Source organism: Semicossyphus pulcher, unplaced genomic scaffold (genome assembly GCF_022749685.1).
Source record: "Semicossyphus pulcher isolate SPU_LCO1_2020_fin unplaced genomic scaffold, fSemPul1.0.p SCAF_23, whole genome shotgun sequence".
NCBI lineage: Eukaryota > Metazoa > Chordata > Actinopteri > Labriformes > Labridae > Semicossyphus > Semicossyphus pulcher.
The window spans coordinates 13,587,594-13,610,510 of record NW_027211697.1 but is presented as its reverse complement, the minus strand read 5'-3'; the positions used below and the strand labels follow the sequence as shown (position 1 = coordinate 13,610,510).

The following is a 22,917-nucleotide window of genomic DNA, read 5'->3' as shown; positions in this document are numbered from 1 at the left end:
TGCACAGTCAGATGTCCGATGGACCTTCTCATAGTTATTAGTAACGGATGCCTGATTCAACTTCAAGCCTCCATTGGCCACCTGAGATGCAATCTGATTGGCTATTAAGATGCTTGCAGAAGCTGTGCACTGGCTGCTTCCTGCCTCGCTGCCTGGTCCTCGTCCCACCAACGGGGACATTTATATAAGACTTTCAAGAGACGTTCATGCATGACTGAGCAACGCAAGGCTCCACAGTGGCCTCTAACTCATGCTCGACTTAAACTCCTCGTCTGGTCTGCTGTGTGTTTGTAGACAATGTGACAGATGTACGGGCCCATAGACATGTGCTGAAGGTCACCTAACAGTCCCTCGCTTAACAAACAAACAAACACTCAACAAGCATTCCTGTGTGTTCATCTGTACATCAACATAAATGCCCCGGATCCTGCTACTTACCCCAAGCTCTGTGACCAGGATGTCGGTGATGCTGCCCAGAACTGTCACACAGTCAAAAATGTTCCAGGCATCTTTAAAATAATTCTGTGAACGGGACAGGAGAGGGATAAAAGGAAGAGAGAGAGAGAGAGAGAGAGAGAGGGAGAGGGAGGACAGGAAAAGGTAGCAGAAAGTGGATATGTGGGAAAGTCAGGGAAGAATAGATGAAAGAGTGAAACAATGCGAGACAGAGAGAATAAAGTCAGAGGGAAAGAGGAAGAGAACAAGAAGTGAAGAAGAAAACATCATGTCAGCGTCTGACAGGAACAGGAAAGAAATTAGATAAGACAAACGGACCATCGGTGACGCCATGTTGGATTTATGCCAGCAGACGAGCTGGGGACAACTTGTACTGCATCAGAACTACAGCACACATCAAATATCACATACTGCTCATCCCTGTCATCTCCCCGTTATCATGAACCAAACCTACACACTTGATTCCTACTCGCCTCATACAAAAGACGTCACATCAAACTGGATGATTAGAGATCGTCTTAAAAGTAGAGAAAGAGGGAAACCGAAGCTGACGAGCGAGGTCCGCTCCTACATATCGCCTGCAGCCAAAGTGTGCATTAGACAAGCGGAGGGAGGGGAATAGAGCAGGAGAGGCGGCTATCAAAATAAACCACCTTGCCAATCTGAGGCCTGCTGTTGTTTGTGTGTGTGATTGTGCACCACCAGTGTGTGTTTAAGCGCGGATTCAAAATCCTATCCTGCTTAATCTCCACCCGCAGTGTAATCTTTGATTCTCTTTTCACGCCTAGCTGTCACTCACTCTCGTTCGTCTGATTACTGTTGTTACTCTGCCAACATTCACCCCTAAAACATCTCTTCCATCCAGTCTTCCTTCCCTGCCTCCCTCTCATTCCTCAGCCGCTCTGATGACTGCACACTTTATGGCTAATCTCTGTCTTCTACCTCAATATCTCCTCCACATTTCTCCTTTAATATGTTGGCTGTAATGAACAACAGACAATGTTTCCCTCTGAAGTAGACTGTCAGAGCTCGACGTCATAAAACACAGTGTCTTCAAATTTGCAGATCTCTTGTTTTCTACATCTAAAGTTGTGTCCACTTGGAGTACCCAGGAGCTCTGAGATTTTCATGTAAATAAATGCCTGTTAAGTCTCAATCTATCGCCGAATGAGGGAACCCAATGGTGACTGAGCCGATGGCCAACTGATGAAAGCCTTTTTAATTAGCGGCGCCCAGTTAGTGACGCGTTTTCCATCAGCCAGCAGTGGTTGGTCTGCCAGAGAGGGTAGGCAGAGCTAAGCGGCTGCTTTTCCGCTCTCTGCAAGTGTTGCGAGTAAACAGTAATCTACTATGGCTGAACAAACAAAGAAAAGATGGATGACTACAGATACAACTTCAACAAGAAGTGAAAATCCAAAGAAAAAGAAACAAACTCGACGCTCAGATGAAGCAAACAGTCTGAAAAGGAAAGAGACCGTCAGCCAGGAAAATCAAGAGTTACAACCGGAGCCAACCGTGGACGTCACACATGCAGCACTGTCTGGATATCTGGGAAGTGTGCTCCCGCGATTACTGTTTATCACCATAGGTGGCGCCAAGGAGAACACAACTGAGATCTTCGAGATTACAACTTTAAGTGACTAAAGACCCGAGAACATCAGACAAATTAGTACACATGAACTCAGTCAGAAATGTTCAGTGCTGAAGACCCAACCCAAAAGTCCCCGTGCTTTAACCTTTTCAGAACTTTATGCAAAGAAATGTGCAGCAATACATCCATACAATACACACAGACACACACACGCACACACACACATAGACTCACCAGTGCTCCAAAGGCGATGATCTTGAGTACACACTCCATGGAGAAGAGGGAGGTAAACACTATGTTCAGGTTGGCTAACACAGCTTCATAGGTATCAGAAGCTCCGTCATACTATAAACAAACAAACAAACACACACACACACACACACACACACACACACACACACACACACACACACACACACACACACACACACACACACACACACACACACACACGCACGCACGCACGCACGCACGCACACAGGCAGCACACACATTCATAACAACAATACCAGAGTACAAATGCAGCACAATGGATTGCCAGACACACAGATGTGTGTATGCATTAATGCAGACACACAAACACACACACGGGGACAGAAGAAGGGAGGTATGAAGACATGTAGAGACACACACACTCACCCAGTGGAGAGTCACACAGTTTCATTAAGACGTTTTTAACGCAGGAAGAAATGAACAGTTTAGTTACTGAGACAGAAAGAGATAAAGGTACACACAGAGAAGGTGTTAACTTCAGCCAGTGTCAGTATGTTATTGTTGACGTGTGTTTCTGTGCTTTTACCTTCATCATCAGCACGACTGTGTTGAGCGCGATCATGGCCATGATAGTATACTCAAACGGCGGCGACACCACAAACTCCCACATCCTGTACTGGAAGCTGAGCTTGTTCTGAGGCATGTGACGCGTCAGAGGCCTGGCGTTGATGGCAAAGTCTATACAGGCTCTCTGCAAAGAACGACAAAGGTTTTATTCTGCTCTGATCATCCTATCCATCCTGCCTCGTTCTTCCAGTCCTCACCTCGTTTTTCTCTAAACTGTAATCCTCCATCATCTTGTCTCCTTGTTCCTGGAAGGTGATGATGATGAGAGCCACGAAGATGTTGACGAAGAAGAAGGGGAAGACCACGAAGTACACCACGTAAAAGATGGACATCTCCATCCGGTACCCCGGGCTCGGGCCCTGGTTCTCATAAGTCGCATCCACTGAATGCTTCAGCACCCTGAGGGGGAAGAGACGGGTACAGGGGGAGCGTCACAGGCTGTCAGGAGGAGGCATGTGTGCTGCGCGTGAATGAGCTTGTTCACGTGTACTCACTGCGGCCACCCCTCTCCAGTAGACACGGTGAAGAGGGTGAGTAGGGCCCAAGCCACGTTGTCGTAGTGGAAATCGTACTTCTTCCACTCCCGCTTCTGCGCCTTCACTTCGTTATCGCGTTCGTACACCAGATATTCGCCTCTGAAACACACACAGCACATCATCAGTGAGTAAAGGGAGGGGTCTGCATCCGTGAGTGTTCAGCCCCCTTTAACGTCTCCATATTGTGTCTGCAAAATTAAAATGGATTTTGTTGGGTTGTTGGTACACATTATAGTCCATACATTTGAATTAGTATTGATAAGTACTTATAGTACATATAAAATATGACAAACTTTATCTGTGAAAGCACAAAGTAAGACCAAAGTGCCTTCAGGTTAACTCGTGCGTCTGACAGATGTGAGAAAGGCCCAAATCAGTCCGTTTGAATTCCAGGTAGAAACACTGTAAAATGTGGAGAAGCCCAAAGCAGTAAATACTTCTGCATGGCACAGTATGTTTCTGTGTGTCCGAGTAGGTACTGAAGATGCAGAGGAAGCGGAGGAGACACTTGAAGTGATGAGGCAGCATTATGCATGAACAGCTCGATAACGAGAAGGTGAGCGGGACATTGTCAGGGCGGGACAGTCGTGTGTTTTCTGACCTGCAGTCGCGCTCAAACTCTTTGGATTCATCAGTGCAGAAAAAGAAGCGTCCCTTGAACAGCTGCACGGCCACCACAGCGAAGATGAACATGAAGAGCAAGTAGACGATCAGGATGTTGAGCACATTCTTCAGAGAGTTCACCACACAGTCAAACACAGCCTGAGGGCCGAGGAGGAGAACGACAGGGGGGACATGTTGGTGATTGTATCAAAGAAATACTCTGGGTCACAATTATGTGTCTATTTTGATCCACTGAAAGTTTAAAGGCAAAAAATAAAGGATTGTGCATTAATGCTTAATTTGAACTACTGTCTGGTAGCATATTAAGCACTTTATAAAGCCTAAGGTACAGTATCTTTGTTGTTTAAGGGTGAATTAATAAGAAATAAACCTTTACTTTGATCAAACATGAACATACCTTGAGTTTGGGAAGACGTTTAATCGTCTTCAGAGGTCGTAACACTCTCAGCACTCGCAGAGACTTGATAGTGCTGATGTCTTTTCCCTTACTGCTCCCTCTATATGTGCACACAAGCACGCCAACACACACAAATGCAAACCCACACACACACACACACACAAACACCCACACAAAGAAATAGAGTCAGCAGGTTCGGGCAGATATGACAGGCTCAGTCGTCTGGATCCCAAAATGGCAGTGGGCAGCCACTCGTTGATGGTGTTTGTGTCCGAGTTAACTCACAGAGAGTAACTGCGTCTGGGTTAAATACAGAAACACATGCAGCATCGCTAACATAATACGCTTTAGCCTTATGTCTAAGTGTGAGGTTAGCATTGTAGCTGCATGCTAGAGTTAGGTGGTACTTTGCAGGAATAACTGCTGTCATTCCCGCCAGAATGCTATCTCATAAATACACTTACGTATTACTTTGCAATGTATTTCAATGCTTTAATAAGACGGCTAAAGCCTTGGCTTGCACATGCCAAGCTAATGGTGAAATATACTCATGCTGCATTGAAACCTTGCTTTCCATGCTGCAATATTTCTCCTTTTTAAGCAGCAGTTTGTGTGATGGAGAACTCGATTCTACTCCGAGACATTTGCAGAGAGAGTTTAGTGGAGGTCTCAGGGAGACATAAACAACCACATGTGAAAGCGGCTGACTTACAGGAGCTTCGTTAGAGGGGTAACTTACAGCCAAATGTTCTGCTGTAAACATAATGACAGCTTTGAAATGCTCCACAGTGTGTATTTAAAAAGATAAAAGTAACTCCTCAAATGTTGAAACATGAGTCACAATGTGGGAGCGTCACAGTGTAATGTGGAATTAACAGCTAAACTCTCTCTTCTGATGACTCGACCAGTTTATTTCCATCAACTCTTCACTACAACTAGTTAATAAGCTGGTTTCACAGCATTGTTCGAACAGCATGGACTCTTTGCTTGTAAAAGTAAAAGGCATCTCCGGCTGGAAATGCTGAGCCAAACCTCTTTCTTTTACACTTGGTTACTTTCTGGTGCGTGTGTGAGGAAGGTCGCAGTGAACGCTCTTCACAAAGCTAAAGCTAGCCTGCCTGAGAACAAACGGACTTCAATACCAGACAGTGGATATCTAATCAAGTCCGAAGCACTAGCAGATTCGAATAAAGCGCCGCTGTAACTACTAACATGTTCATTTAAAGGTATAATAAGGAGGATCATTATACCTTCTGGGCCTCTCTACATGTGTGTTGGTGAGTGTGTGTGCAGACGCTTGTGAGACCCTTCCCTCTGCAGCTATTCTCTTGTTTTGCTTTGCGCGGGACATTTCCAGGAGGGGGCGCTGTCGTGGTTCCCTGAACCAATCACAGCGTATATGTGAGTGTGGGAGTGGTTCAAATTAGCAACTGGGCCCCATTCAGACCGGCGAGCATGGCGAAAGAGCGATGCAGAGTTGGCCTTCTTTCTGTTGGACAGGTAGGTGCCTCAAATCGGGTGGGACATGCTAAACGGCGGTTAGCATGCTAGGGCAAAAGTAACCGTGATGCTGTCGGCGTTAGCTCGGCGGGGTGGGCGTGTTCTCGTACAAGAGAATGAGCTTCAGGTGGAGGGGCTCCGTTTTTAAGTTACTGGTATATTTATCAGCAGCATGGAAAAGTTTGCACAAAGGTCAGTGTGCAGAGACTAAGGTCAAAGGTCACTGATCGTGGTCCTAAGGGGAGAAGACAGCTGTGTGTAAAGGCGCCTGTTTCTTACAGCTGTTATACCAGATGGTAGACTGCTGGTGTGTATGTGTGCATGTAGACTTTGTTTACACACACATGTATGGCTGTGCTTGCATGTGCGTCCTCCTTGGTTGTACAGCTTTGTGTGTTTTATTCTTGGTGCACTTGTGTCTGTGTGTAATTGTTTGGTCACATGTTCACCCTTCAGTGGTTCAAATCCTCACAAAAGTCTCCCTTCCTGCTCAGTCTTACTTTACTTATGAACAACAAAAGTTATGGTCTGTGTGTCGGTCGAGGACCTGCTTCAGGTTAACCCAAGTTTAGTTGTGTTTGAGTCAGAGCTGTTCCATGGTGAACAATGGATAACAGGGAGGAACAGACAAGTACAGAAGTCAACTGTGAGGAGGGACGGATGAAGAGGAAAGAGATGTGTGATCAGAAGACCAGGCGCTGAGAGTGCAGAAGGAGAAAAATGAGGAGGAAAAAGGGAGAGAACTTTACCCGCCGCCGCTGCTGTGGTCCGAACGGAGATATGAGAAAAGGGGTGAGAGACAGCGAGGGAGAGAGAGACAAAGAGACAAAGTGTGGGAGAGAGAAACAGAATGGGACACAGAGGAAGGAGGGAATTCAAGGGAAAACACATATATGAGACAGAGAGAAGAAGAACTCAAGGCCTCCCAACCAAAGACTACTGAATGTAACATGCATGCACATCAACTCTAACAAAAAGCAGCATTTACTTCTTTAAAAGAAACTGTTTTTAAATCTGTGAATCAGCACTTCTTTTCAAAGCTAAACGTCATGCTTCATGTAAGTCTGCTTCAGTTATTATTAATGAGGACTGCTCCAAATGCAAGATCGACAAATCAACATAGAAACTCATTATGAACAAGAGATCAACCATTGCTTTATAATGTCATGGTATCCCTTTCACCAAACTCAGCCGAGCTGGTGTCTCTACATCCGGAGCCGGTCTGAATGTAAAGCTCCGTCCGGCTGCAGAGATGTGCAGGACAGCAGCGCGAGCGGCCCAAGACACCAGCAGCCTTCAGACCAGACTAATTGGATTAAAGGAGCGATAAACATCTCCAATGAGACTGCTGAGCCTTTCTCGAGCGCTGCTTGATTTCCAGCGATTGAATTAAGGTTCTATCTGGATGTGTGGGAGTCTGTTCTGACCGGTCCGCCCCGTGTGCCATTAGTGTCGTTAACCCCTACTGTAGTTAAGTACGACTTTATTGGTTCAGATGGATTAATTGATTGTTTGTCTTTAAGCTAACATACAGTAAGATTCAGGCTCTCTCTGGTACGTATTTATCACTGACTTTTACTTGACCAGTAGGTATGCCTCACTTTTAACCGTCACAGCATTTAACTATTTATTCATCCATAGATAGTACTTCCCACTGGAACCACAGTCACAGAGAGAGGAAATACAGACACATATAAAGATGCAACACAGAGATGTCAGAGGACACATATATAAACACAAAGACAGAAACAAACAGGTTTACGTGTAACACAACGACCACTAGAAATTAGGGGGGAAGAGTGTTAGCGAGAAACACACAATGAGTCAGAGAGAAAGGCCAGAACAGAAGCCAGTCTTACAGAAGGGGCACCTCCACTAGAACCCTGGAGCACCTAACAACTCTCCATTTTCTTTACAGGACAAAAAACCTCTGAATATCGTCCTGGTTAATCAGAGTACTGAGCAACGGTGCACGACAGCCGTAAGTGTTATGATAGTTTAATCTGTTGCATTTCTCCGCGAGCACATACTGACGACATTTAGCCAAAGATGCATCCACATGCCTTAACGAAATCTTCATTTAAAGTCATAATCTGGAAGATTTTCATGTAAATAAATGTCTGTTAAGTCACCATCTATCGACGACAGCCTGATGAAAGCCTTTGCATTTGCAGTATTGCACACTGGGTGTCTGTAGCGACATTAGCTGAAAAAAATCCCAAGCAGCGCCCATTTAGTGACGCGTTTTCCATCAGCCAGCAGTGGTTGGTCTGCCAGAGAGGGTGGGCGGAGCTAAGCGGCTGCTTTTCCGCTCTCTGCCAGTGTTGCGAGTAAACAGTAATCTACTATGGCTGAACAAACAAAGAAAAGATGGATGACTACAGATACAACTTCAACAAGAAGTAAAAATCCAAAAAAAAGGAAAACGACCGTCTGCCAGGAAAATCAAGAGTTACAACCGGAGCCAACCGTGGACGTCACACATGCAGCACTGTCTGGATATCTGGGAAGTGTGCTCCTGCAATTACCGTTTATCGCCACAGGTGCCGCCAACAAAACTGAGATGTTTGAGATTACAACTTTAAGGTTGAGAATCACTAAACTTAATATGTGCTTAGATCGAACCACGGCAGATTGACTCTAACGAAAGTACGCATGCTCACCCTGCACAGTGAGGCATGATCAACAAGGTAGTAAATGTTCCTGTTAGTAAGTCTAAAAGCGTATCTGAGTTACTTGGTCTCCATGTGAGGAAGCTTTTTGTGCCTGCTGGATCTACCTTTTTACCCCCCACAGCTGTGACCCCCACAAAAGACCACAAGTACTAACAGTTGTGGGGCATGTGGGCACATTCTGTCATCACTTCATGAAATACAATTAAACAAAATCTGACATTTCTGCAGATGAACGGCGAGAATTTGTGTCTGAGGATACAGAGTCGCCATTATAAACGTACTCTTTACACAATAACGATCACACATTATATTTAATGCTGACTTCGGTCTTTAATGTCTGCTTCATGCAAAAGCATGAAAACAAACCCCAGACCTCACATGTCATGCTTTGCATCAGCACAGTGCTCATTAACAAAGCCAAATCTTACCCCAGTTACTCAACATTAACTCTACTGTCTCCTCACAGTCATGCAGATTAAGGGTTCAGAGTACCTGCTTGGCCGTGGAGAAGGGTGTGGAGATTTTGCGAGCCGGCTCAGGATGACCTGGCCTGGCTGTCGCACGGACCTTTAACTCTAGAACGCCCTGGGCACTAAAGGGTTACAGGTGCAAAGGGTGGTCCTCACCTCTCACAGGGGGAAGAGGAGGTGGGGAGGAAGGGAATGCTGGGATACTATTTTTTTTTTATCTTGGAGTAAAGGGGGTTGGTGGAGGTGCTTAGAAATGACAGGACTGGGACAGCAAAGTTGGAAGAGAGAGAAAAGGCAGAGAGAGGAAATGGTCAACTGTAGAGGATTGGCCATTTGTAAGCGAAGGTCGAAGAAAGAAAAGAAAGAGGAGAGAAAATGTGTGAGAGAATGAAAGAGAACAGAGAGAGGAAGAGGCAGAGAGAGCCGGAATTGAGACTTAAGCGGGGAATGCTGTACTCCAAGGTGCCAGTGAGGCGGCAGATGAGCAGGAGAGAAGAAGAAGTGAAGAGGGAAGAGAGGAGAGGACAGAGGGAGGCTGGAGGGAGACTTACGTGAAGGCGAAGGCCACCAGAGCACCACTAACCACTATAAAGTCAAGGATGTTCCACAAGTCCCGGAAATAAGAGCCCTGGTGCAAGACCAGCCCCAGATCCACCATCTGCGAGAGAAAAGAGAACACGGTGATGAAACGAGAAGCCCCGCGAGACGGACGTGGCCTCAGTGTGCAGTGACAGGCGTCCGATCCTCGTCTGGGCCGGGGTTCTCCGTACCTCTGGAGGAAGTGACTGAGTGTTGATTTTGAACATTACTTTACCTTTATTAGCATTTCAAACGTGAACACTCCTGTGAAGACGTAGTCGAAATAGCGCAGAACCTGCAAGAGAAAGAGGGGATGATTTCCGGAGACGTGATGGATCATTACTGTGTGATGTGACTTTTCTGTTTTATACCTTTATTATAATCAACTGAAACATAATACGTATTATATTATCTGATATTATTGCACATAAGGTGAATCTGAAGCTACTTATTCTACAAATCAGTGTAGAAGTGCCAGAGCAGGACACAGAATACCTGCATAAACACACTGTACAAAAAGAATCCAAATGTAACTATTCCTTTAATGTGATGTAAATATTAATCTGAAACCAGCTCCACAAACAGACACCAGCACATCAAACAAGAACAATAATAACATTAAGATCTGTACGCCTAATATTTCATGCAACTTCGACTGTCTTACGTTGTTGCGAGGGGATTCAGGCCACACAGGGTCTTCAGCAGCCAGCGCGATACTGCTCATAGCGATGACCAATAGGATGCACATCTCAAAGTAACGCAGGGTGCAGACGTAGTGACACGCCCGCCGAAACCTGCGAGCAGACAGAGACGGGTTTCATCCGAATGCATGTGTTATTCTGTGTGCACACGCCCGACAGTGCAGCCCTGGGTGTTGTAAGTAGTGAGTGTGTGTATTTGCACCCAGCCCACTTACGGGTTGGTGGTGGACAGGATGAACATGGAGCTGAAGGGAGGCATGGGCCTGGGTCCTCCTTCACCACCCTTCTCATCATCGTCGTCGTCCTTATCCTCCTTCGCTGGCAGAGGCTCCGTGTTGGCGTTCTTATTGACTGGATCAAAGCGAGAGAGAAGAAGGAGGGAGGGTGAAACTTCTATTCAAAGCTTCTGGAAAGTTGATGGGAATATTAAGAATGTGATATCAGAGTCTCATTAAGCGTCCACAAAAAACGGAGAGAAAATTAACTCGAAATCCAAATTTTTGCCATTTAGACCATTTCTCAAGATAGTGTAGGCGTGGCCGATCACACTTTGATATCTGCCTGGCTCCGCCCACAATGATAGCTACTTCTCTATCCATATCAGAGTTAGCTTTTAGCATACAGACGCAATTTTCTGGTAAAAGCTATGAATGCAATGCTAAATAATAGCCCATGATTGCATTGCGAGAGAACAACTAGCCTCACCCTGCAGTTTGGCGTTTGTGGATGGAAATATTGGCATGTCTACAGCTGTGTAGTCAGGGTGGGGCAGCCGGATCACACTGTTGGCACGATGATGTGCGATGCTCCCATAGCTATCCAATGTGACCAAACTCCCATGAGTGCCACTGTTTGCAAGATGGAGGGCAGACCCAAAGCTGGGGGCCACACTGTGGTTGGGGACTGGAGGGTGACCCTCGCTGGGTGGCGTAGAGCCAGACACCAGCTTGGTGTTCATGAGGTTGTCCATGTCCTCGCTGTACTGGCTGTCCTGCCTGGAGAGGCTCTTTTGGATGGGCCGTGTGGTAGAGAGGTTAGGAACACTGCAGTCCCTGAAAAGACGGAGGAAGAAGAAACAATTGTTGATGGAAGGGGAAAGTTGAAATGTAGAGAGAGGAGTAAAGATCAGAATGACACGCAGGTAAAGGTTTGACAGGAGCACAGACAGAAACATGAGAAGAGGGAGGAATAAAGAGGAAACACACAAGACAGAAAACGAGTCATTGCATTATATCTGCAGCCACATGCGATGGACTTACTTCCTTCTGTGCGAGCACATCCTCTTCCCCTCGCCCTCAGTTTGGTTGCCATGGCGGCTTCTTCTCGGTCTCCTCTCACCGCCATCTCCAGCTCCCTCCTGCTCTCCTCCTTCACCTCCTCCGTCGACCCCTCTGCTCTTGTGTCTCCCTGTTCTCCCAGCTCCTCCTCCGCCATCCTCGCCGTCTTCTGCACTTTTCCGATGTGACCTGGGCTTCCTGTGTTCTGACTGCCCTCCCCCTCGACTGCCGCTCCGGGTGTGGTGATGGCGCCTGGACGGCCTCTCCTCCGAGCCCGGCCCAGGAATCGCTGTAGCATCCAACCGGACGTGAGAGGAATGGTGGTGGTGCTCGCCTTTACGGCTCCGCCTGCTCTCTGTGGACTCCCCCCGCTCCATGGGAGGCCTGACTGGACCTGAGCCACCTCCACCGCCTCCTCCTACCTGGCCACTGTGTTCATGGAGGCGTGTTTGTCTGTGGAGCTCGTCAGCAGGGTGGTGCTGGCTGAAACAGAGGTCTGAGTTATTCGCAGTGGTCTTGTTGGTGTTGTTGTTGCGATTCTCATGTGGGTCAACAACCAGAGGTCGATCCAGGTGGGTCTTCATGTCTGGACGGATTTGACGGGAATAGTTCACCTGAAAGGGGAGAGGACAGAGAGGCAGCACAGAGGGAGGGATGGAGGATTGGAAAGAGGCAAAAGGAGGAGTTAGAAATTATGTTTGGACTCTTTCTCGCGAGACCTAAAGGGGAAATGTTTAATCTACCAATAACAAATGATCATCATCATCATCACTGCCATCACTTGTGTACACTGATAGCACAAGTCTAGGGGCCTTTGTTGCCTTGTCCTTTACATTGTTGTGCTCCTCCCTCCCTGTCCTTGCCTTCCAGCGGTCGTCGGGGTCCAGCTCGTTGTAAAGCGCCTCGCGGCTCGACACCAGCGTCTGCCTCCTCAGCTCCTTGGTGCGCTGTTCCCACACAGACTTATTGATCCCCTTGTGGTTCTTCTGCTGCTCCTTACTGCAAAGTGAGGCAGGGTGGAGAGAGAGGGAGGGATTGCCAGCATTAGAGACCTGTTCAAAGACATGCAACGCTGTGCAGATGTACACACAAAGCCATGAGAATGATGAAAACCAACACCAAAAATATAAGTACATAAAATAGCCAGGACATAAAGACAGACTAAGGGCCACAGACATTGAAAGGGTCGTTTGGCTGGACCTATAGAACAAGGCAGCTCAACAAAACAAGGTTCTGGGTGTCTACACAGCTTGCCAAAGCACCGGGCCGGGCAGCCCTACTTTGGTAAACCATGTGGGGACACAAACTGGAGGAGAACACTGAGGCAAGGTCAGAATTTGTTAGAATAGTGTATGCTGAATCTGCCTACCTAACCTGAAGTAGACACACTTTAATGAACAGCCCAATATCCCCACCGATCTTAATTGAAAAGGAAAATTTGCAATAATCACAAGAAGCTGAAGTCTTGTTGTCTACTTGGTAGGGACACCACTTCCTCTCTTAGCCTCCTAAACTTTTACCACTAATCACCTTAACTTTTTTCTCAGGGCCAATGTTCGTTCACAGTAGGGCAACAGCCGAACTGCGAGGTGCAGGCAACAGAAAATGTACTTTTAAAACATAAGCCAACACAAAAACAGCTAAAGAAAGCCAGGTATGTACTTGAGAAAAAGGAAAGGAACAAAGGGACAGGGAGAGGAGGCTGCTCTAGAACACAAAAGAAAGCAAGGAATGGTTGAAAGTCAATAAACAGAAGGGATTCAGAAATGAATAAACAAATAAATAAATACCAGTCCAGAAAGGGGTCGGTAGCGTTGTGACACTCACTGTGTACTTTGTTGCTGAGGAGGGAAACAGCTGGTGAGTGAGATGGCACGAAAGAACAGAAGGAGGATTTCATTCCAAAATGGGCTATCCATCCACCGTTATAAGAACATCAGCAGAGCCTCTAAAATCACGTTTCATATCAAACGGCCTTTAAAAAAAACTGAACCAATCAAATCAGGAAAAATATTCATGAAAAAAAAGTGTCGGAAATTTAGTTCAGCATTTTGGAATGCAACCCTTCACACACATAAACACAAACACATGCACCCGCTGGCTCACACACTCTCCTCTTCACATCTAAAACAAACCTGCGTGAACTCTCAGATTTCCTCTTTCTTGCATCACTCACTTCCCTGCACGACCACGCTGCTCGGGCCTGATCGCTCTGTGACCGTATCCTTCTCACAGCGTCGTCTCTGATGTTCCCGTTTGTTAGTTCATTTTCTTCTTTGGATTTTAACTCAGCAATGTTTTTCTAATTTTTCTTTCTCCTTTTGCCACATTATTATTTTAAAAGTGCAGTTTGTTTTCTTCTCTCTTTACTACAGTTCCTTTATGTCTGTTTATCATCATAGTCCGTTAGCGAACCTCTCCTCTTTCACATCCTGTTTAAAGGGGACATCTTTTAGCTCTGCAATCAATTTTCTATTAAGTGTTTGTGAATCACGTTGGTAACGTTTAAAAATTACATACGTATTTTAATTTAATTATTTTTCGGAGCCTCTCCTTCCCTGGCTGACAGTATTTGGAGCGACCGCGTGGCCACTCCCACACCTGTGCGATCCCACGTGGGGGAGCGGCCGCGCTGCTCCGTCACTCTAAAGTTGTAGAAAACATGGCTGCCCTCGGATCGGTTATTCGGCCGTACATGTACGAGCTAGAATCTCCAGGAGGTGTCGGAATGTTAAGTCGAAATTGTGACAACGACTCGACAAGCTTGTGTGAGAAGGCAGGTGAACGGTGGTGAATGACGATTCAAGGTTCTACGTAGAAACCTGCAGCTGTTCTAAACGGCTCATTTCAGAGGCGACCTTTTTAAACATGTCATTCTGGAAAAACACGGAATTATGCAGTTTCACTTTTTCACTGTGAACAATAAGTGATGCTTCTGACCTCAATCATGCCTCTTATGGCATTTTCATAAATTCAAACCTAACCCTTTCCTCCCCTTTAGCTCTCACATTCTGCACCTCTTCCTCCCATCCCTTCACTCTCTCTCTCTCTATCTCTCTCTCTCTTCCTATCCGTAGGGCCCTCATAGGGTTTGTCGTGCCCGGGCGCTACGGCGGATCCCCAAAGAAGCTTCCCAAAAACGACGGCATCAAACACTAAGTTCATCATTATCAATTTGAATATTAATAAATAATTGTTAAACCGCATTCTGTTGCTGGTGCGGTCCTTGCTAGTGAAACACCCAGAAATGTGAAACCCACGAGAATATCCAATTAAAAGATATGACCCCTTTAAAAAACCCCGCTCCTCTACTAAACATGCATTAAAAAATGCTTAACGAAACAGAGTCTCATGTGTTTAACGATCAGGACGACATGCGAGTGTGTGCACGTTGTGAAAAACATTGTACCACGAATGAGACGTACTCGCTGTACAATGTTTTAAAAACAGATTCATCCTCTGCTGTAGATCATGCTAACACTTTAGCACACAGCAAAGCTAAACAGAAGAGCAGGTAAGAATCATTTCAGCAGTGTTAAGTAGTGAATCTCCTCCTTCCAGCTTTCTACACTCACAACAGATGAAAAGCTGATGAGATTGTTCGGCTCTTTCACGATGCAGTGCGTTGTCATTTTCAGAGTACTAGTTGTTGTTATGTAGCCTTACAGCTGCTTTGCATGGGTTTTATGTAGCATCCATGGCAGCCTCCTTCCTGAAACAACCATAGAATATCTGCTTAAGAGATTCTTCACGCACCACTGATGTCCCCAAGTTTCAAATCCCTGCTTGGAAAAACAGGACTTCCTCCATCGGAATATAAATGTCTCTGCTGGCTGCAGAAATTAGGGATTTGGTTTTAAGCCTGAACAGCTAAACGTAGCACGCACTGCAGCAACACTAAACTAGAACTACACACACACACACACACACACACATATATCTATATACATATAACTACATTTCAATAAATAATAAAATCCTTTTCTGGGTAAATATTTCAGCTAACAGTCCTCGTTAGTTTGCAGCAGGATCCTGGTTCAGAGTAAAGCTCGTCACACACACACACACACACACACACACACACACACACACACTCATACAGAAACACACAGATACATGTGCATTGTATTAACAAATAAATAATTAATCTTAAGAGGACTGCTGGGTAAAATAAAGTTCACTGACACACTGATACGAATGCTCACAGCACGGGGACGTACAGCACACACAGGAACAACCGACAGTATGATTCATGAGACCATGAACATGTCATGAGATTTAACTCCTGGGCATGTGTGTGTGTGTGTGTGTGTGTGTGAGAGAGAGAGAGATAATACAGTGTGTGTGTGTGTGTGATAATGTGTGTGATATAAAGTGGACAGAGGCTGATGTATCAAAGCGCTAAAGGTCAGACCCGTGTGCTGTGTGTGTGGTATTTCTGAGCAGACTCAGGGCCCCCTGTTTTGCTTTTTGCGGGACAGACCACAGTGAGGTGTGTGTGTGTGTGTGTGTGTGTGTGTGTGTGTGTGTGTGTGTGAGAGTGTGTGAACTTTACCCAGAGTGAAAGGATCGACCCCTGTGTGTATACAGAGAGAAGAGATCAAAGACTCTGACTCTCCTGACCGGAGGAGGGCTGGCCCGGATCAATCCAACACTGGCTTGTGTACGTGTGTACGTGTGTGTGTGCGTGTGTGTGTGTGTGTGTGTGTGTGTGTGTGTGTGTGTGTGTGTGTGTTTAAATATGCACAAAAGAATAACTAAAAGAAGATACAGATACAGAACACGGCTCTGAGTGCGCACGTGTCCCTATGAATGTAGAAACTGTATGTGACCTGTTCTCTTTGGAACGATGAACGATATGAAAAGAGTAAAATCTGTTTCTAAACATTTGCATGTAAATTTGCTGCAAACAATCTTCCCACAGTTTGTCTGCTGTGAATCAGAATTTCCTTCTTAAACACACTTTTATCAGAGAGTCGTCCCTGATTTGGTTTTGTAAACCAAAGCAACATGCTTTAGGTCTGTATCGCCCTGTCATGTGTGGAGGTGGACCCACTGCCCCTAAACTGTGATTCACAAAGCTCCTCGCTGTCAGGCTGACACCTAATGAAGTGATGTGGGAGGGGTCCAAACTTAAGGGGAGGCCAGACGTGTGCTGTTCCCCGCAGCGCTTTCTCCAAGCTGCTGAATGAGCTTCTTTAAAGATAAGTGCAAATATTCTACCTGTTGTGAAGATGTTTTGAAATGATATGAAAACAAAAGTGCGGCATCAATAGAGTCAGAAACTCACGCTGCAATGGAGAGGTTGGCAGCAGACAGCGGGCTGACTTCAGCCACCTCCTTAGCTTTCTGCAGGGCGATCTTCTGACTGGCAGCCTCCTCTTCCTCCTGTTCGTCCTGCAGAGAGAGAGGGAAGTCAAAAGAAGAGATGAATGAGTTGGCACTGATAAAAACGAGGGAAACAGGAGGAATTTAAAGTTCACTTGTGCTTTCTAGCGTTCAGAAAAGAAACTGGGCTGAGACTGTGAGTTAAAAATGGATCGTTGCGTACCTTGGTCAGCTCCTGCGCATTAGCTAAATTGTCGACGGCGATAGCCAAGAACACATTCAGCAGAGTGTCTGAACACGGAGTTAAAGGAAAGCCAGCATGTAGGAGCACTTACAAACAGCTCTGCACTCATTACAACACTCGTTACACTGCAGCGCCTGGCACAATGTTTTGTTGGACAGACGACAAAACAACCAACATGTCAGCTGTGTTACAAGAACATCCCTGTCACTCATCACTAAACGTGTGTAGTTACAGAAGGAGCCCTGTGAGTAACATATTTGTTTGCATGTGTGTGTTTTTTCTATATTCAACAGATACAGTTGCCGAAGAGTGTGAGCACGATGAAGAAGACGGAGAAGGCCATGCCCTTGTTGACTCCGCCCTGAGATTTGATGCCGTCGTACATCACCATGTTCCAGTCCTCGCCGGTCAGGATCTGACACGCAAACACACGTCAGAGTATTCAGTAAAAGTATTCAACTACATGTTCATAAACACACATATAATCATATATATCCATGCACACACACACACACACACACACACACACACACACACACACACACACACACACACGCACACACCTACAACATGCAGAAGAGCCTCAGCACGATTATGCTTTGGACTAATGACATTTAAGAATTCAAAAGGATCATTCGACATGTTATATCACTTCCTCGTGTGCAAATCCTCTTTAGTCTTTTAATCGGTTAGTTCTAATCCAGCCCTCGCCTCACCCTCCCTCCCTCCCTCCCCCTTTCTACGCTGTCCTCTGCTCACCTGGAACACCGTCATTATTGCTGCCGGGAAGGTATCAAAGTTGGTCGGAGGAGTGCCATTTTCAAAATTAAACCTGGCAGGGGGAAACAAATCGAATGAGAGAGGAGATGTTTAAAAAGACAAATGAGAAAATTACTATTAAAAAATACTGAAATAAAATGTCTTGGCCAAGCAGGCAATTAAAAGAAACCAATCTCTCTGTAGGAAATCAGATAAGGCCGATCAGAGAGGAAGGAGAGAGAAGCCAAGAGAAAGGAACAGAGCACTGACTGTCCTCCGAAGAGCTGCATGCCCAGCAGGGCAAAGACAACGATGAAGAGGAAGAGCAGGAAGAGCAAGCTGATGATGGACTTCATGGAGTTGAGCAGAGAGACGACGAGGTTACGCAAAGATGCCCAGTACCTGACAGAGAGACACAGAAAGTGAGTGTTATATATAATGTAGATTACATGAGCAGAAGAAATAACACAAACCATAAATCAGTGCACTCACTTTGTGACTTTGAAGATCCTCAATAACCTGAGAGCTCTGAGCACACTGATGCCAAACGATGTGCCCGGCTGGATGATGGACCACAGCACTTCAAATATACTCCCACATATCACCTGACACACATTTAAGCACACACACGCATGAGTTTACTCATCATGAAGAGATAATAATGTGCGCACATCAGAAATAAGTCATGCATGTATTTGTACGTGTGTGTTAAACCCCTTTCCCAACAAAAATGAACAAGCTGACGCAGTTTTTCAGACCAGGGAAGATCTGCTAATAAATGCTGATTGTCTCTTTTCCCATTGCCAGTGAAGTATCCTCCTGTCGGTCTCTTTTCTGCTGCATCACCGTCTGACATCACAAACGCGCCGCAGACAGGGTTAGTAACCAGTGAAGATGTTACGGTGGTTAGGTCTTTACTGTATTTATTACTCATTCAGTCTGTTTATCAAACTCGACGGCGACACATTTGGAACGACGTTTGAGCGCTGCTCGGACGGAGACGGGTGGAATTTGTAGCTGCGATGACGAGGAGTCGCAGAAGTTACCGACGGATCGGACCCGAGGCGATAACTAACCGAGTCTGCAGAGTCATTTGACCTGAGTCTGAGTGCCGATTGTAACCTTTCACACTAAGCAAAAAGCAGAGTTTTGGTGGGTTTTTGACCAGTGGGAAGTGGGCTTAACTGTCTTTACATGGTTATGTGTAAAGTGAGTGTGTTTGTGTGTGTTCATTTGTGTCATTCCTTGGGGGGGCGTGTCCCCGAGTGCCGTGGGACTCACAATGCAGTCGAAGCAGTTGAAGGAGGAGTTGAGGTAGGCCTGCTTGCCCAGGCCATACATCTTCACCATCATCTCCGTCAAGAATATCCCCAGGAAGATGAACTCAGCAAAATCTACATGGAGGGAGGAAGACGGGGAGAGAGGAGGAGGAGGATCAGCTCAAAAGTCAGATAAGACCATCAATCATCTGCTAAGTATCCGCCCACCCATCCGTGCATCCATGTCTGTCAAGAAGGCAGAGTTTACTACATATATATTTAAGGATGCATGTGAGAAAGGAAACAGTGTCATATGCATTTAAATAAGCAGTTGTTTGGATGAAGAATAAAACTGTGTTTTTTTTTTAATCTAATAAAATCCCATTCGTCTTTAAAAAGCAAAGAAACACAGCCAAGACTGCGAGAGGAAGACACCGCGGTCCGGCTGTGCTTGTGTGAACTGTTGGGTCAGCTCTTTCTCAGATTTAGTCACATTTACACTTTTTCTTTACTTTAAAGACTCTGCTCCCCCACTCCTTCCAGTAATCTGTGATGAGAGTATTTGTGCATTCGTGGAGGTAATCTGTGCATGTATCCCCGCTCCCTCCTACTCACAGAGAAAGTCTGAGAGTGGTTCCGGCTGGTCGTAGTGCACTACTGCCACGCACATCGTGTTGAGTCCCACCAAACACAGCACGGTCCAGTAGAAGGCCTGGGACTTCACGACGTGTCGGATTAAGAAGCGCAGCCGTCGCTCCCGCCGCTTGAAAGTCGATCCTTCCAGCTTGGAGCTCTTCAGGCTGGCACGGGCAAACGGTGACCCTGAGAGAGAGAGAAGGCACGTTGTGTATTATTGTCTTTACAGAGAAGTGAGGTTTAAAGGTACGATTGTTTTCATTTAGGACCTTTAAACGTAGCAAAGTCATCAGCCTCTTTATAAGCCACAAGAAGAGGTCGAGTACATAATAAGATCAGTCACAGTCATTTAGCATGGTGACAACAGTAGGTGATATATGGTGCGTGGGAATAAAAAGGAGAAATCATCTCTCAACCTGGATTCAGGTGAGCACCACAGGAGAGTTCTGGAGAGTCAGTGGTTGAAGGAAAGAAGTTTTGAGGAGGTAAAAACAGCGTGTGAGAGAAAAGAACGGGGCGAGTTGAGGACAAGCGAAAGAAAAAGTAACACGAGCAGAGAAGAGCAGAGCAGCGAAGGACAGGAGAGGGAAGGAGAGGAGGGTCAGGTAATGCTGATATGCAAGATAAGATAGCATCTGTATGTTCCTGTGGTTTGCCTTTCACTGTGTGTGTGTGTGTGTGTGTGTGTGTGTGTGTGTGTAGGTATCTTACCTACTGCCAGATCTCCCTCTGCTTCCTCTGGGTTTAGAAGCTCAGCTTTGCTTTTATGGTTCTTTGTGGCTCTCCTACGGGAGCCTGTAAGGGACGAAAAGCACAAATCTTTCATCTTGAACAAAACAACACTAATAAGTTTGAATGTTTTAAATGTATTAGTTTTATTTTCATGTTATTTTCATGCACAAACACAAAACGCATACCATCATAATCATTTTCGTTTTCATCGTCTGCCAGGATGACCTCTTCTACCAAACACACAGAAACAAAAGGTTATTACAGAACATGGTCGCATTGAAAACTTTGTCTTTTATTATCCATTATAATTTCTCCTTTTAACTAAAGCTGGAACCGAAGTCTCTGCCATGCACCCGTGCTGTTCACTCATCCCCTTCTCCTTTGTTTTCTAGCTTCCTTGTTTTTATGTAGATTATCTTTTCAAGAAGATCAAAGGTCTGTCCTTCGATCGGCCCCTTTATCCGCTCCTTCAAGCATCCAGCATCCAACCCTGCATTCATTTTATCTGTTCTACATCGCACCCTCTGCAGAGCGGCCAGATTACAAAAACAGGAAGAAAACTTTGGTCGTCTTTAGTCCCTGCTGCAAGAATAAAATACCGGCATATATGTGTAACTGCACAGGTGCACTGATTCAAGTCAAACACTTGTTCTTTACCTCCCCAGCAGGTTAAAACCCACAGACTCCTACAGAAGATAAACCTGCATACAGCTGCAAGTGTCTGATCACCTGAACTACGCTTGTTTGGTGACGGTGATCGTGCAGTGAAGGAGGCACTGTGCCTCAAACTATCGACAAAAACTACTTGAGCTAATGTGTAACCTTCAAAGATAATATGACCCCAGTGACAACACGTTCTCTCCTGCAGCGGCTTCACAGTGAACCCCAATAAAGTCTCTGTTTGCTGTGAGGCACCGGCTGAATGTGTTGCTTTAATAACATATACGAGTACAACATGTGCACCTCTTCGATGTGTGAAACCTCCATGACAATGTCTGATAATAACCAGATTCAAAGACTTCATATCTTCAACGTGCCCGATGGATTGATTCATACTTTGCACAAATGATTGAATCTAAATGTTCTTCGGCCTGTTTGTGTCTTTGCATTTAACGATGTCGTCCATACCAGCTTTGCAGATCCACTCCAGATAACCGTTGAGTTCTCTTTCGATCTGCTGCTGTCTTCTGAGCTTCAGAAACTCGCTCCTGTTCTCCACACGCTCTCTCTCTTTGGCAAACTCCCTGCACACACACACACACACACACACACACACACATACACACACACACGCACATTTAGTGACACTTTTTATCTGCATACATTGCATTTGTAGTGTGACATAGAACATGCAATCAATCATGTGTTAGCGGATAAAATATGATTAAACAACCTTTACGATTTCCACACTTACCCCGACAACACACCCAGCACCAGGTTGAGCATGAAGAAGGAGCCGATGATGATGAGGGGGATGAAGTACATCCAGTTCCATGCACTCCCTGAGGCATCGTTGCTCTGGAAACACACACAGACACACGCACACACGCACACACACACACAGACATCAGACAGAGTAATCAATGTTTTTCTTTCCTCCTCTGAACTTGATAAAATAGCATCTAAGCTAACAGAGACCTCACTTGGTTGATTATAGTGAGATCTGCTCATAATGTGCAAAGATTTAATCAAGTGAGAAACGACTCTTTCATCTCTGTCAGAAGGAGATTTCGTGTGTTTGACCAGTTTTACTTTATAAATCTGTGAACCAGGCCCAGCGTGAATCAGCTGCAATGCCAGATGTTCGAGCCGCTCTGTGCTTAAAGTTAAGGGTTTGTTCAAGTCTATTGTCATTGTCATTTATTGAGTCTGCCAGTCAAAATAAGCTGCATTATCTGCTCCCAGGCGCGGTACATACGCTCTTATTGCTCTTAAAGCTGTGCATATAAGACTTAGTGCACATGGTGTTAAAAATTGCCTTTAACGCATCATTTAATGTCCAGACAATGTGGCCATTAAAAAAACAGCACATTTAAAAGTGTTTGGAAATATAAACAACAGCAGGGCCGACATGGTTTTGCTTTAAGTCATCTCAATAAGTAAATGCATATCTGCCACTCTATTTAGCTGCTCAGTGCAGAGTAAATAATGTATAACAACTGCTCTCGTCTCTCCCTCTCTGTCTCTACCGTTCTCTGTCCACACCCTCCTTCCTTTCTCTTTCATCGCTCCTTATTCTGCCTCCTTTTACTTCCTTCTTTGGGACCCATGGTCTCCTGCTTTTCCATTTTCACATCACTCATTTTCACATTT

The 22,917-nt window shown here is 45.5% G+C and overlaps 1 protein-coding gene across 1 annotated transcript in view; it reads right to left on the bottom strand.

Moving 5' to 3' along the window:
- The window catches only part of cacna1aa (calcium channel, voltage-dependent, P/Q type, alpha 1A subunit, a), a 60,147-nt gene that overhangs the window by 26,071 nt on the left and 11,159 nt on the right, over positions 1 to 22,917 (bottom strand). Inside the window, exons 6-32 of the mRNA XM_069674011.1 lie at positions 22,019 to 22,122; positions 21,733 to 21,848; positions 20,790 to 20,834; positions 20,584 to 20,667; positions 19,852 to 20,058; positions 19,259 to 19,371; positions 18,470 to 18,582; positions 18,248 to 18,379; positions 17,978 to 18,050; positions 17,516 to 17,633; positions 17,198 to 17,265; positions 16,937 to 17,043; positions 13,437 to 13,487; positions 12,480 to 12,645; positions 11,629 to 12,260; positions 11,075 to 11,421; positions 10,585 to 10,720; positions 10,333 to 10,462; positions 9,904 to 9,963; positions 9,641 to 9,747; positions 4,445 to 4,544; positions 4,025 to 4,185; positions 3,382 to 3,522; positions 3,085 to 3,286; positions 2,847 to 3,011; positions 2,282 to 2,392; positions 439 to 522 (exon numbers count right to left, since the gene is read on the bottom strand). Coding sequence (XP_069530112.1) covers positions 439 to 522; positions 2,282 to 2,392; positions 2,847 to 3,011; positions 3,085 to 3,286; positions 3,382 to 3,522; positions 4,025 to 4,185; positions 4,445 to 4,544; positions 9,641 to 9,747; positions 9,904 to 9,963; positions 10,333 to 10,462; positions 10,585 to 10,720; positions 11,075 to 11,421; positions 11,629 to 12,260; positions 12,480 to 12,645; positions 13,437 to 13,487; positions 16,937 to 17,043; positions 17,198 to 17,265; positions 17,516 to 17,633; positions 17,978 to 18,050; positions 18,248 to 18,379; positions 18,470 to 18,582; positions 19,259 to 19,371; positions 19,852 to 20,058; positions 20,584 to 20,667; positions 20,790 to 20,834; positions 21,733 to 21,848; positions 22,019 to 22,122 — 3,873 coding nt within the window. The remainder of the gene's footprint in view (positions 1 to 438; positions 523 to 2,281; positions 2,393 to 2,846; positions 3,012 to 3,084; positions 3,287 to 3,381; positions 3,523 to 4,024; positions 4,186 to 4,444; positions 4,545 to 9,640; positions 9,748 to 9,903; positions 9,964 to 10,332; positions 10,463 to 10,584; positions 10,721 to 11,074; positions 11,422 to 11,628; positions 12,261 to 12,479; positions 12,646 to 13,436; positions 13,488 to 16,936; positions 17,044 to 17,197; positions 17,266 to 17,515; positions 17,634 to 17,977; positions 18,051 to 18,247; positions 18,380 to 18,469; positions 18,583 to 19,258; positions 19,372 to 19,851; positions 20,059 to 20,583; positions 20,668 to 20,789; positions 20,835 to 21,732; positions 21,849 to 22,018; positions 22,123 to 22,917) is intronic.